The 15,118-nt window shown below is 38.0% G+C and overlaps 1 protein-coding gene across 1 annotated transcript in view; it reads left to right on the forward strand.

Moving 5' to 3' along the window:
- The window catches only part of ESRRB (estrogen related receptor beta), a 110,511-nt gene that overhangs the window by 37,239 nt on the left and 58,154 nt on the right, over positions 1-15,118 (forward strand). Inside the window, exon 2 of the mRNA XM_058167461.1 lies at positions 5,825-6,234. Coding sequence (XP_058023444.1) covers positions 5,838-6,234 — 397 coding nt within the window. The 5' untranslated portion in view covers positions 5,825-5,837. The remainder of the gene's footprint in view (positions 1-5,824; positions 6,235-15,118) is intronic.

Below are 15,118 nucleotides of genomic sequence, written 5' to 3' on the forward strand. Positions count from 1 at the left end.
GAGGGAGGCTTTTCTAATAAATAATATTTCTAGGTATGCTACTGGATGGAAGATATTCAGTCGATACTAATTTATAAAACCGGTTGATTTTTAGGACAATCTTTAATTTTGGACCTCATCTTCGAGGCATATCCTGTTTGTTGTCAGCCTTGCCCTCTGGAAATTATCTTGAGGAACATGGCAGATAATCAAAATACGGTTGGCAAAAAAATTCTAAACTTCATTTAATTTTTTCCCCCAACATCCAATATGTAATATTCGATATTATTTTTTATGTGTAAACCTGGAAATCAGAATATATCAGTCCAACCAATCTGAGTACCCTTGAATGTACTTTCCTGCTTTAATTCATTAGCATTGTCCGCTGCAGCATCAAAAAAGCTGCAGCAACTATATTTAGACCAAGAAACTATCAATGTGCATGGCTCAGTTGAGTATACTGCTAATTAATTTGGGATGCAAATTCATTTTTGTTTTCCCTTTGGACTCTAAAACCATAAAACTCATCCCATGAATCAACCTGAGACAGGAAATCCTAATTTATTGATTCCACAATATCACATGCCCAGCTATCCAAGACTAAGATTATCCCAGAGATTCAAAATCACTTCATCATCTTCTATGCAGCTCATCCCCAGAGGAAGCTAAAACGAGAAGATCTAAAATCTCCAGCTTCCCAGTGTTTCATTAGTGAACTCTCCAAGCAAATCCAATTTGCCAATTAATATCGTATCCCCTCCCTCTAAACCACTGTATGCATCTCATCATAAGTACAGAAAGATGCAAATGCCGTCTTCCTGTAAAAATCTTCTTTCGATTAATCCTGCCTATTGCTTTTTAGTTACTTTAGTTCAAAGGAATTTACAACTGTCCATTATTATCCACAGTCTATTTAGGACAAGTCTTTTAAAAAAGAAATCAGATACGGGAGTATAACTTAATAATTACTAGCATCATTTATATTTTTTCCAGATTGTTTTTTCTGCTAGACCTCTGCCTCTTCTGCACTGAGCAACTTAAATAATGTTGTGAGCTGGGTGAGCCAAGGTGTCCCATTCAACTCACTACTTTCTGTCATATCAGAGCAGAACTGCCTTTTGAATGGAAAAAGCTTAATGATAAGCTCCAGGAACTTCTTCATTGAAATGGAAAGCTTTCCTTATAATTTATTCAGGGAGTTATATTTTATTTAAAAAGAGGGGGTTGCATTTTTTTGGGGGGGGGAAATACCTTCAAGTCTGCATTGGCAGTTCAGTTGGTTGGCAACTGACTGAACATGTCTCTACAGTTTTATTGGCAGGTTTTTCAGAAGGCGTTTGCCATTGTATCCTTTTTAGGACTGGGAGAATGACTGGCTCAAAGTCACCCAGCTGGGTTCATGCCTGAAGTAGGGGTAAAACTCACAGTCTCTCGGTTTCAAGTATGTGCCTTAATATATGAAAACCTCTTGAAAGGTTTTCTTAAACTTTTTGTTGGTAATGTTGCAATACACTCTTACTCAAGGTAGGCAACTCACTATTCCTTTCATTTGACTCGAACTGAGTAAATAAAAAAGCAAGGGAGGTAAAAGGCAACAAGAGAGAGCAAGACTTAAAAAAAATGCAGGCTATAAAAATATGCCAAAATGAAGTAAGATAAGATAAAATAAATACAGGATTCAAAGAATTCTAAAAGATACAGTTGTATTTTGGTAAAAGGATTAGTCTTATCACGAGCATTTTATTTCTTAACAGCTAAGAACAGTGTAATAATATATGGAAATGACTTTGGGAGGCTGGGTCCTGAATTCCTGCATAGGGAATGGTTGGATAAGAGGTAGCATATTCCCCAGCTGGACAGTGGATGAGCAAGAGGCTCAGAAGGGACACGCTCTAATTTCTTGGGGGTAAAGGATATGAGAGGAAACTTGTACTCTCAGATTTGCAAGATTCTGTTAATAAACCCTACAATAAAATAGAATTAGCTCATTTGGTTAGGTTTCCTGTTTAAGGCTGACAGCCAGTATAAAAGGTGTCATTTGTGACATTTATGTTATACTGATAGTATGTCTTATATTTACGCTGAGATGAAAAGATTTGATTTTTTTAAAAATCCAGACTGCATTTGAGTGTCCCGAAGGTTCTTTTTCAAGAGGCAACTGGATTTTTCTTTTTCAAGAGGCAAGTGTCCAGTTGCCTCTTGAAAAAGCACCTTTGGGACAACCATGACCTGTATGACTGAAAATCTCTATAGACACTGCATTTGAGTACTAAATCTTTTTAAAGGGGAAATCCACATCCATTTGCTGCCTTTATGTAAGCAAAACCTACAGGTAACGTTTGCTGCTTTCAAGAGGAAATACTGGCTTGGGGAAGAAGGAAACTCTTGATGGAGGCAGAATATAAAAGAGATGCATTTAGAATCCAAACATAACTGCCTCGTATTGGAGCCACATGATTTCTCAACCCACTAGTCATTCTCTGGGTGAGTTCTCCTGGTGTCTCAGAAGCAGCTTGTGTTTGTTGCACGAGGAAAGGAGAAGTTTGCGCCTAAGAATCTTTTAGGACTGCATAGAAGTTCTTCCAGTAGCCATGAGTTTGAAAGTAGCAGGCAGGAAGTATTGCAACAGCTAATAGATTGCAAAGTGGCAAATATGCTGTGCTAGAGAAATCTGAGGGGATAGAATGATATCAATCTGCAACCTGATATGAGTCTTAGTGAGCAAATAGTGGGACAACTATATAAGTAATAGTTCAAATTTTATATTTAGGAAGCAGACAATCTGTTCTCCTGAATAATCCATCTATATTTCAGTTTCAGTATTCATGCCTAGGTACATTACTATTCCTGAGACAGTTTAGAGGGGATCCAGCGAATAGCCATGAAAATATTTAAAGGAAAGAAAGAAGAGAAAGGAAGGATGAAAAGTGCCATGTTTAGATTTTGTAAGCTTATTCAGACCAGAAATAGCTATGGGGATGCCTTCATCGATTCCTAGGAGAGCTAGATTAAATATCTCTCGTTTAACATCTTTGCTTAAATAAAGAGTCCCAGGCAAAATGCTTTTTTGTTGTGGATGTATCCTTGGATAAAAAGTCCCATCAACCTTGTCTTACTGAGTGGTATTGGATTTTATGTGTCTTCCTTATACTTACATTCATTTTATATGGGTCCAGCAAAAGAGCAAATGTGGGATGGTGTTTCACTTTTAAAAAACTGGTGTTTTTATTAGAATGATGGGTCTATTGAATATGAACCTTGCAGGATGGACATGGAAGTGTAACAACTTTACAAGGATTATTTATCATGCATCAGGATGCACTGCAAGAAGTGCAACAAATGCGAAAAAAGCCAACACAGTTCTAGACTGCATAAACAGAAGGATAGAATCAAGATTATGTGAAGTGTTAATACCACTTTATAATGCCTTGGTAAGACCACACTTGGCATACTACATTCAGTTTTGGTCACCACAATGTAAAAAAGATGTTGAGACTCTAGATAGAATGCAGAAAAGAGCAACAAAGATGATTAGGGACTGGAGACTAAAACATATGAAGAACGGTGGCAGGAACTGGGTATGTCTAGTTTAATGAAAAGAAGGACTAGGGGAGACATGATAGCAGTGTTCCAATATCTCAGGGGTTGCCACAAAGAAGAGGGAGTCGGGCTGTTCTCCAAAGCACCTGAGGGCAGGACAAGAAGCAACAGGTGGAAACTAATCAACGAGAGAAGCAACTTAGAACTAAGGAGAAATTTCCTGAAAGTTAGAACAATTAATCAATGGAACAACTTGCTTCCAGAAGTTGTGAATGCTCCAACATTGGAAGTTTTTAAGAAGACATTGGATAACCATTTGTCTAACGTGGTATAGGGTTTCCTGCCTAAGCAGGGGGTTGGACTAGAAGACCTCCAAGGTCCCTTCCAACTCTGTTATTCTATTCTATTCTATTCTATTCTATTCTATTCTATTCTATTCTATTCTATTCTATTCTATTCTATTGACAAAGGTTCTCCATTGTTATTGGTTTCTTGCATCCATTTTTACCATAATATTATTTCTGAACATGGAGATTTTATCTAGCTATTTATATATTTATATTTAGTATAATAATTCTTGATAAATTCTAAAACTCTCTCATCCAGGGACCATAACATATGAGGACAAAAAATTCAGTAGGTTCATTTTGTTTTGGTTACTCCATTTTCTTTATTTCCTTGTTTAATGGGATTTTTTTTCCAGTCTTCAATGAAAAAGGTTCTTAGAAGGGCTTACTGGGCATTTATTTGTTAAAAGTGAAAAATAGAAAGAAGTCTCTCTGTACAAGGTTGCAGTCTAAAAGACATTGTATAAAAGAAAAAAATAATGAATAGATAAATTGCATTATTATAAAACCAACTGATGGAATTGACAGGGTGATGGAAGAGGGAGAAGGAGATCTGGTCTGTCAGCAAATTTGAGGAAATGGTCTTTTCCTTGTCATCTGTATCAGTCTCATGGGATTTTGTCTGCCCTGAATGTATGTCATATAGTGAGCCACTGCATGGATTTTAGTGTTCCAACAGAGGGGTATATTTTCTCTATTAATTCTCTCCACAATATTCTTTATTCTGCAATCTTCTATCATTTCCCCCCTTTTAAAATAAGTCCCTAAACACTGCATATATGCCTCCTTTACGGAGAAGACCTGGGCATTTGTTTTGTTTTAATTCTTACTATAATCAGAACTTTAAAAAGTTGGAAAGAAGCTCCTGATTGACTTTTCAGTATGATTTCATGAAAATTATCTGCATGCAGGACTGGTGTGATAATGATTCATTGCTATGGCTTTTAAAAATTGCATGAAGCTTTTAAAGCACTAATCGTGCCAATTAGCCAGAAAATGATTCATATGGAACTTACAAAGATGGATGCAGCTAGCAGAAATCTCAAATCTTATTGCAGTGTTTGTACCGCCGTGGTGTCAGGGATGTTTGCTGAATATGGGCAAAAGTTGTATTCATCGCTGTCTAAGTCCCATGCATATAGAGGAGCTAGGAAAAACCACTTCCTAAAGTCACACATTTGCTGCTTTAGCAGCTTTTTTCCCCTGGCTATATGTGTATTTTTAAAAAGATGTAACAGAAGAAAAGAATAAATATCTGGGATCATGTTGTAGTATTGCAAAAACATAGACAGTGATTCATTGAAAAGGAACTGGGGAAAAATGTTTATGTGATGCTCTGGTTAGGAACAATGAGGGCATCGCATAAACATTTTTTCCCAGATTGGTGTTATAGTTAAGATGCATTTTTTTCCTAGAACTATCTTACATTATTCAAAAAGCCAAGGACAAATGTTAATTTCCTTTCTTTTAGGTTACTGATACTTTTCTACCAGTTTTCCATATCAATTTGTGATTATTATTACTGTTTTCCATATGAATGTTCATGTCCATTTAGCATGCTTTTATTATTTTGCCCAATTAATTATTTTCCCAAGCCATTTTCCCCAATTCAGTTTTGTATATTGTTCTCTTTAACAAATATAGTTTTCAGAGGAAAATTCTATAAATTGGTTGGGGAAGTTTAAGGAAATTAAATCTGTCAATTCCAGTGCCTCAGTTTTATTGTGTTTAAAATTTATTCATTTATAAACCTAATGTATATCGCTGCCCAACTTACAAGGGTAACCAATTCCATTTTTGCTCCCCATTTCATAGATTTAACACAAGTTATCTGGGCTTTATCAGAAAAATATGCTGGCAGTGATTGCGTTATTCAACAGCCAGAATGGGATCTATCTGAATTAGGTAGGATGTTTTCCTCAGCTAATGGGCTTCTTTTCTGTTCTTGCAACCCACAGGCTACTAGGCAGAATGTCCACAGATGAGCGGCACTTGACCTCCAGTTGTGGATCTTTCATCAAGACTGAGCCATCCAGTCCATCTTCTGGAATTGACGCCATTAGCCATCACAGTCCTAGTGGCTCATCTGATGCCAGTGGTGGTTATGGCATCACTATAGGTGGCCATTCTAATGGCCTGGACTCACCATCCATGTTCGGCAGTGCAGGGATTGGTGGTGGGCCTTGCCGCAAGCGATATGACGACTGTGCCAGTGCTATTATGGAAGATTCACCCACTAAGTGCGAATATATGCTCAATGCCATCCCGAAAAGGCTATGTCTAGTGTGTGGGGACATTGCATCTGGATATCACTATGGAGTGGCCTCTTGTGAAGCATGCAAAGCCTTCTTCAAACGGACAATTCAAGGTAGGAGGCCAGTGAGAGCAAGTGAAATGGTTATGTTATTGTTAGTTGCGAAGTCGTGTCCGACCCATCGCGACCCCATGGACAATGTACCTCCAGGCCTTCCTATGCTCTACCATCCTCTGGAGTCCATTTAAGCTCATGCCTACTGCTTCAGTGACTCCATCCAGCCACCTCATTCTCTGTTGTCCCTTTCTTCTTTTGCCCTCAATCTTTCCCAGCATTAGGCTCTTCTCCAGTGAGTCCTTCCTTCTCATTAGGTGGCCAAAGTATTTCAGTTTCATCTTCAGGATGAAATGGATGAAATGAAAGCATTCACTATAGGGTTTTATCTTGGAATTGATGATGGTTAAATATTTTGAATATTCAAGGGAGATTAGAGCTGAAAAGCAAGCAATTTGACAATGTGAATTTAGACAGCATAGGGTCACACTAAAGGCTTAATGGTATCTTTTGCTAACCTTAGCAACTTTTTTCTTGTTGTTCTATAATTTGGCACCAAAACCCTAAGTGAATTTTCTAAATCCTGGCTGTCAATATTATTTCTGCAATTCTGGGTAAGTCAGATTATATGATTTCTATGCTTGCTACATCATTCACATAATCTAATGTGTTTTAGAAAAAAAATTCTTTTCCCTGTTAAAATAGTCTGAGTCATATTTATAATTGGAAAAACAATGCTGCCAGTTATAAAAGACTGGGTTAAAGAGATCTATTTTACATCCTATTCAAAATGTTAAGGGTGAGAACCAGTAATTGAACTAAAAGCATTCCAAAATTTGGAAGTAAGACAAGCATAGCCCTGAGGCCAGAAGAACTGTCTGTTTTTGTGCGTGGAAGATATATTCAGCAAAAGCACTTTCCAGAATGGGATGTAGAGAACTTTCTAGGCTATTTTGTAGTCTCAAGTAAGTAGAATTTGCAAATTTTGCATATTTAAATCAGGAGTGTCCAGCTTTGGCAACTTTAAGACTTGTGAACCTCAACTCCCAGAATTCCCCAGCCAGCATGTTTGGGGATGTTAGTTCATAGCAATAGCACCTAGGCTTATATACAGCTTCATAGTGCTTTACAGCACTCTCTAAGCAGTTTCCAGAGTCAGCCTGTTGCCCCCAACAATCTGGGTCCTCATTTTACTGACCTTGGAAGGATGGAGGGCTGAATCAACCTTGAGCCAATCACAATCAAACTCCTGCCAGTGAGCAGAGTCAGCCTACAATACTGCATTCTAACCACTGGGTCACCATGGCTCAAATAGAAATCTACTTAGTGCCAAGATGTTGCTAAATGTTTCACCCTCAAAAGTAGATGCTTCACTCTCTTCTTATCCATGTGAAAGTTGAATTAAGTTTTTTCATCCTGCAGATTTAAGCACTTTTTCATTCAGTTATTGTTGCTTCCCTAAGAAATATTCTTAGACTAGTGGGAACATTTTCTACTTTTGAACTACCAACATTTTTTTTCAAGTACGAAGCTCATGCCAAGCCAAGAAATCAGTAATATTTTTGCAGATTAATATTGTCATTTCAAGAATAAAATGTAATTTATAAGCATTTTGGATGGGGGAATCAAAAAGCTGAAGATGGAGGCCCCCAAAGCTCTATCCTCTTTTATCTGTGTTGCAATGAATGCAAAAAAAAAAAAAGGGGGTGAAGTTTTGATCGCATGGTTGTGACAGTGTGATGGAACACACTAGAGGCCTTGAGAAAAAAGAAGAGATGCTGCCTAGGGCAGGAGTCTCCAACCTTGGCAACTTTAAGCCCGGCGGACTTCAACTCCCAGAATTCCCCAGCCAGCAAACCTAGGGAACAATCAAACCTGAGGGACAGAAAGATTCTGTTAATGTAGCTGTACCATAAAGGACTAGAGCCGCTCTAGTTCTCTTCCTGTATGGTTTGCCCTGGTGGGTGGGCTGACATTGATCTTGTAAGTACAAACTTCCCGCCTACCAGTTTTAACTGCCTGATCCATTAGGGCAGGCCCTCTTGTCTGATGGTTTCCTAGGCCAGTGATGGCTAACCTTTTTGCCATCACGTGCCAGGAGGGGGGTAGTCGGGCGGGGTTGCACACATGCCCATACCCATAATTCTATGTGCCCCGGCCCCCCACAAATGGGCCATTTTCGGCCTCCGGAGAAACTCCAAGGGGGTGGGGAAGACTGTTTTTGCCCTCCCCAGACTCCTAAAGAGGTCCTAAAGAGACAGCAAAAAACAGGCCTTCCGGTCCCACTGGAAGTTGGCAAATGGGTCGTTTTCGGCCTCCAGAGGACCTCTGGGTGGGGGAGGCTGTTTCTGCCCCACCCCCCAGACTCCTCGAGAGACTCTGGAGCCAGGTGAGAGAGAAAAATGGGCCTTCCCCACCATCCCCCGAGGATGGCAGGAAACAGCCTATTTCCCTACTTCTGGTGGGCCCAAAGGCCTGATCAGCTGGGCGGGGCACACATGCGTGCTGGAGTTGAGCTCGCATGCCCACTGATATGGCTACACGTGCCACCTGTGGCACACCTGCCTAGGTTCGCCATCACGGTCCTAGGCAGATTTTTTTCTTCTCTTTCCTCAAGGCCACAAATGTATTCCATTACCGGCTTGCCATCTTGATTGTTTTTAACCATTCCTGTAAACATCCCAGTAAGTTAACTACTGATCCGCTGCCTAGGAATTATTGTGAACAGTTATTCTTAGATCCAGATAAATAATTAGACATTCAAATGCCATTTCTTTTTTAAACAGAAAAGGATGGTAATCATTTTAATTATATCACGTAATATAATTATTGTACTAAATCTCTTAAATGGACGAATTTATTTTCTTTATATCCTATTGATGTTGAAACTGTCAGCAGTAACTAACCACTAGTGAAAACCATATGTTGAAGAAATATGACATTTTGACTTTCTAGCTGCTTTTAGTTCTTATGCTTTTACATCAAACAAGTAAAATATAATCCAACAGATAAACACTGAATTTGTTCCGGCTGAGCTGACTTGTAGAGATCACACTCAGTTTCCCTTCTATAATATAGAAAGAAAATTGATCTTACATCAAAAGAAAAATTACAAAAAGTTATAAGGGCATGTATCTGAAAACTGCTATAAAACTTAAATCTTCAGTTTAGAGAATGGCCGTGCTGCAAAAATCGCTGTGTTTTATTGACCTTATTATAGTAATATAATGTGGTAAACTGTAGTCATTAATCTGCTATTCTGTCAGTCTTCTAATCAATTCATTTCAAAGTACAAAAGTATATCTGTTTCATTTTTCAATATGTGTGCATATCAATATTGTACATACAGACGTTTTCTTTGTCCCTTCAAATTAGTGTTGACTCCTGGTGGCTGTTTGGACAAGTCCCTGCAGTTTTCTTGGCAAGATTTCAGAAATTATTTGCCATTGCCTACTTCCTAGGGCTGTGAGAGAGTGACTGGCCCAAGGTCACCCAGCTGCTTTTATGCCTAAAGCAGGCCCAGAACTCTGAGTCTCCGTTTCTAACCTGATGTCTTAAATGCTACATCAAACTGAATCTTATCTAGACTCGATGTATTATAACATGCATTCTCTTATCTATAGTTTTGCAAACTGAGAAGCGTCTGCATTTTGTAAGCGCCCGCTGCTTGCGCAAGTGGAGCTTCACACACACACACACACACACACACACACACACACACACACACACACACACACATGCAAGAGCTCACTGCTTGTGTGGCCCAGTTTTAAACCTGGGGTTGGTGACTCCTGATTTAGAATAGAATAGAATAGAATAGAATAGAATAGAATAGAATAGAATAGAATAGAATAGAATAGAATGGAATAGAATTTTATAGGCCAAGTGTGTTTGGATACACGGAATTTGTCTTAGTGCATATACTCTCAGTGTACATAAAAGAAAAGATACCTTCATTAAGGTACAACACTTACAACACTTAATGATGGTCATAGGGTCCAAATTTAACACTTAATGATACAACACTTAATGATAGTCATAGGCTACAAATAAGCAATCAGGAAACAATCAGTATCAATACCAATCATAAGGATTACCAGCAACAAAGTTGCAGTCATGCAATCATAAGTGGAAGAAGATGGGTGATGGGAACGATGGGAAGATTAATAGTGCAGATTTAGTAAATAGTTTGACATTGTTGAGGGAATTATTTGTTTAGCAGAGTGATGGCGTTCAGAAAAAAACTGTTCTTGTGTCTAGTTGTTCTGGTGTGCAGTACTCTATAGCGTCGTTTTGAGGTAGGAGTTGAAACAGTTTATGTCCAGGATGTGAGGGATCTGTAAATATTTTCACGGCCCTCTTCTTGATTCGTGCAGTATACATAAAACATATGCATGAATATTGGAACCTGAAAATGAAGTTAATAATAATAATAATAGTAATAATAATAATTTAATTTTTATACCGCCCTTCTCCCGAAGGATTCAGGGCGGTTAACAGCCAGCTAAAATACAGTACAATACAATACAATAAAATCACTATTAAAAAACTTATTCGATATGGCCGATAAATTAAATTATAAAATACATAATATAATATAAAACCCCATTTAAAATCCAATTTAAAAACCCATTTTATGCCAATCCTGCTCAGAAGAATAAATACGTCTTCAGCTCGCGGTGAAAGGTCCGGAGGTCAGGAAGTTGTCAAAGTCCTGGGGGAAGCTCATTCCAGAGGGTAGGTCCCCCCACAGAGAAGGCTCTCCCCCTGGGGGTCGCCAGCCGACATTGTTTGGCTGACGGCACCCTGAGGAGACCCTCTGTATGGGAGCACACCGGTCAGTGGGAGGCATGTGGTAACAGAAGGCGGTCCCGAAGATATCCGGGTCCTAAGCCATGGAGCACTTTAAAGGTGGTAACCAGCACCTTGAAGTGCACCCGGAAGACCACAGGCAGCCAGTGCACAGGATTGCAGCCTGCGCAGGATAGGTGTTATATGAGAGCCACGAGTGGCTCCCTCTATCACCCGCGCAGCTGCATTCTGGACTAACTGGAGCCTCCGGGTGCTCCAGTTAGTGTTATTAGTGTTTACAGCTTAACAAAAGAAAATTTCAACATATATAAGAAATGTTTGTTGCAATCTTTTCTTACATTTTTTTTTAAATGAGAAAAGAGGCCTTTAATATTGAAATACTCGATTTTCTCCCAAGTATGTTTCTTTAAATATATTTTCTTTCCAAATGCTCGTTTATAAACTTCTTTCTTTTTAAAGAGGCTATATATTTTATTGATTATGTCCCATCAAGTTGTTGTTGACTCTTAGTGACCATAAAGGTAATTTTTCTTATGAAGACACAGTATGTCCCTAGCCTGATATTTTGGGTCTTCCACTGGTGCAGTCATTGCCACTGAAGCTGAATTCATCCACCTTGCTGCTGCTCATTCTCTTCTCTTTCCTTTCCTTTTCCCCCCAGTATTAGAGCCTGTTCCAGAGAATTCAGTCTTCACATAATATGTATGAAATACACATTGTGTACTTATTATAATTTTAATATGATCACTTATTCCTTGAGTGACAACTCTGAGTTGATTTTGTTCAATAATCTATTTATTGGTTTTCTTGACTATCCATAGTATTCTCAGAGATCTTCTCTAACACCAAAGTTCAAAGATGCCAATACTTTTCCTATCCTGATTCTTCAAAGTCCAGCTTCTCCTTTCATAGCATCACAGACAATACCATGGTTGTAGAATTCTAATCTTTGTAGATGTAGACCCATTGTGACATTTGAATATCTTCTCCAATGTCTTCATGGCTGATTTACTAAGTGCTAGCCTGCAGTGTATTTCTTGATTGCTTGTTCCTTTTACTATCGTTGGTTGATCCTAAAAAGGCAGAAGTTATCTACCTTTTCTGTATCTTCATTATCAGTTCTAAAGCTTATTGTTCTACCAATTGTCATTAGCTTGGGTCTTCATTTTATTTAATTTTAGCCCCATGTTTTCCGCTGTGCTCCTTCACTTTTATTACTAGGGCTTGTAGATCCTTTGCATTTTTGGCTATCAGGATAGTGTCATCAGCATTGCGCAAGTTACTAATGTTTCTTCCTCTGATTTTAAAACCATGGTCGTGGTTTTCGTATCGACCTTCCCTCAATATACAGTTGGCATATAGATTGAATAAAAAATTCCTTTGCTATCCTCGAGCCAGTCTTTTCACCATATTCTGTTCATACTATATATAAATTTCTCATGAGGATAATAAGATGTTCTGAGCACATTTCAGTTTGATGAGATCAACACAATTAGAGGTCTTTCTACAAACTATTAACTATGTCATGACTTCTTTTTGGTAGGTTTGCTTTCTCAATTACACTGCATGCATCCCCAATAATACTGTGGGTTCTCCAGCCTTTTCTAAAGCCAGTTTGAATGACTGGCTTCTCTTTTAGGGCTCTAAATTGTGTTGAATTATCCTAACCATTATTTTGCTAACGTGAAATTATAAGAATATTATATTGTTTGTACACTGTTAAATTTCCTTGTTTTGGCATTGCAGTATAGATTGACCTTTTCCAATCTTCAGCCACTATGTCATTCTCCTAACATTAAATCAAACTCTGCCTCTCTGTAGCGGCAACTGTTATTCTATGTTCTGTACTATGGGGTAATACTTTTTTCTCTGTGGTATTCTTTCTGGCATTTGGCAAGTGCTATTCTATCTCGACCCAGGAATCTTTTCTCATGGGCAAACATAGCAGGTCTCTTAATCTCACCTCATAGGATTTGGTTTATAATCCTCAGATTATCTACATGGCTGTACTTTGTAGTTGTTTTAGTTTGCATGAATTCTAAAATGTAGTGCTCAGAACTGAGGACAGTGCTCCAAGATGGGACTAATCAATGCTTGGTAATCTAAAACTATTACTTTCTGCAATTTATATAGAACTTACGGTATATTTCTGTTGATGCAGTCCAAATTTGCATTTGCACATATCAGCGTTTAGATACAGTTGAATTCAAATATCTCTTCCATGCATATTATTATCAAACCTTGTATGCTTAATCTTATATATGCCCATTTGATTTTTCCTCTAAGTAAAACTACCACTACTAAATGAGGAAAAAATTGCATTTGTCTCTATTAAATTTCATTCTACTACTTTAGCTGACTTCTGTAGCAGAGGAATAGCATGCTGAATTTCATTTTTGCCTTCAAGGATGTAAACTATTCCACCCAGTTTTGTTTCACCTGAATATTTGACCAGCATTCTTTTCACCTTTTTCTCCAAATCATGAACAAAAACATTAGACTGACAGGCCCAGGACTAATCCTTATGGTCTCCCACCTAACTACCTATGAACCATATGGGGCTTTAAAAATAATCAGTTATAGGCATATAACTTGGTCCCACCAGGCCCAAGGTTGACTCAGCCTTCCATCCTTTATAAGGTAGGTAAAATGAGGACCCAGATTGTTGGGGGGGCAATAAGTTGACTTTGTATATAAATATACAAATAGAATGAGACTATTGCCTTACACAATGTAAGCCGCCCTGAGTCTTTGGAGAAGGGCGGAATATAAATGTAAAATTAAAAAAAATGATATTTTGGACATCTAGATCTTCTAGATTTTCTCAACTCATACCCTTTTCTTTGAAAGCTATTAGTTATGTTGGAACAAATCTTATAACTGATCCTCCATCCTTGGGTGATAGCAATAGGAGATTAATGAGAAAGTTTTAATTATAACCAATTGCTTAATTTGTTGGGGGGTCAAAGCAATCAGTTTTTGTTAGGTTCTTCTGACTGCCTATTTATTTGATAAGCAAATGCAGATGCTTTTGATTCTCCCTTGCTCTATTTCCATGATCTAAATCCTTCGTTTTGAATATGCTATTAACCCCCAGGAAAGCAATTACAATTGCAAACGTATTCCCCCACCCTCTATCTTTTTCCTATTGCATAGTGGTGTTTGGAGTATAAAAGTGTAAACCAGGTTAGTAGTGCAGAAAAGATTAACTCTTCCCAATGCAACTGCTCCAATAACAAATTTTACCTTCATGTAGCTTCTTAAAAGTGATCAGAAAGTTCTAATGAAGAGTATTGATTAACCCAGCCACTTTTGCCCATTTAAAATAAGAATGTAATCATGGTTTGTTACATAAAACTGTGCACAGATTTTTTTAGAGCCTGTGACACTTTTACCATTTAGTCTTGCCTGTTATTGTGCATCAAAGTTCAACATTTTATTTGTGAAAGTGACTTTAGACAAAGCAACTTCCAAGAAAATGTTCACAGTGGATTCCTATGCTTTCAAGTATGACTTTAATAAACCTATAAGATAAGAACACCAGATAGGCTGAAGGTTTACATTTAATCTTAGTACCTATTGCTTTTTCAAAACTAGATAGAAATGATAGATATATTAATCTTGCATTGAGGCAGTAATGTCTATCAAATGATGGAAATTCCTCCTGAACTTAATAGACAATTACTTTCAAATAATCGTTTCTGAATTACATTAGAAATATCTGTACATTAGTGTAACTGCAGCCATGTACTATTCAATCCCAACAGAAGAAGGACTTTTGAATCAGAGTCTAGGGAATGGAATAAAATGTTCTTAATTTGTCATCAACCCATTGTGGCTGTACTATTGTAATGGCTACACTGCTAGTGCAGGTATAGCTTCCAACCTGATAAGTCCTCCAGTGTTGGTACATTTTCTGGAAGATTTATTTATTGGCAGCAATATTGTGATGTGTTTTAGGTGGTTAGGAACTGTGCTTTTCATTGAAAGAATGGGAAATAATATGATGCAGTCCTCATAAATGGTCACCAAGTTATTTGAGGAGGCATCCTTGGAGTTATTTGGAAGGACAGTTCTTCAAGATTCATGGGCATATGGCATTTGCTTGAGTAAAGTTTGGAGCAATAATGGA

This window comes from Ahaetulla prasina, chromosome 1 (assembly GCF_028640845.1).
Source record: "Ahaetulla prasina isolate Xishuangbanna chromosome 1, ASM2864084v1, whole genome shotgun sequence".
Classification (NCBI taxonomy): Eukaryota; Metazoa; Chordata; class Lepidosauria; order Squamata; family Colubridae; genus Ahaetulla; species Ahaetulla prasina.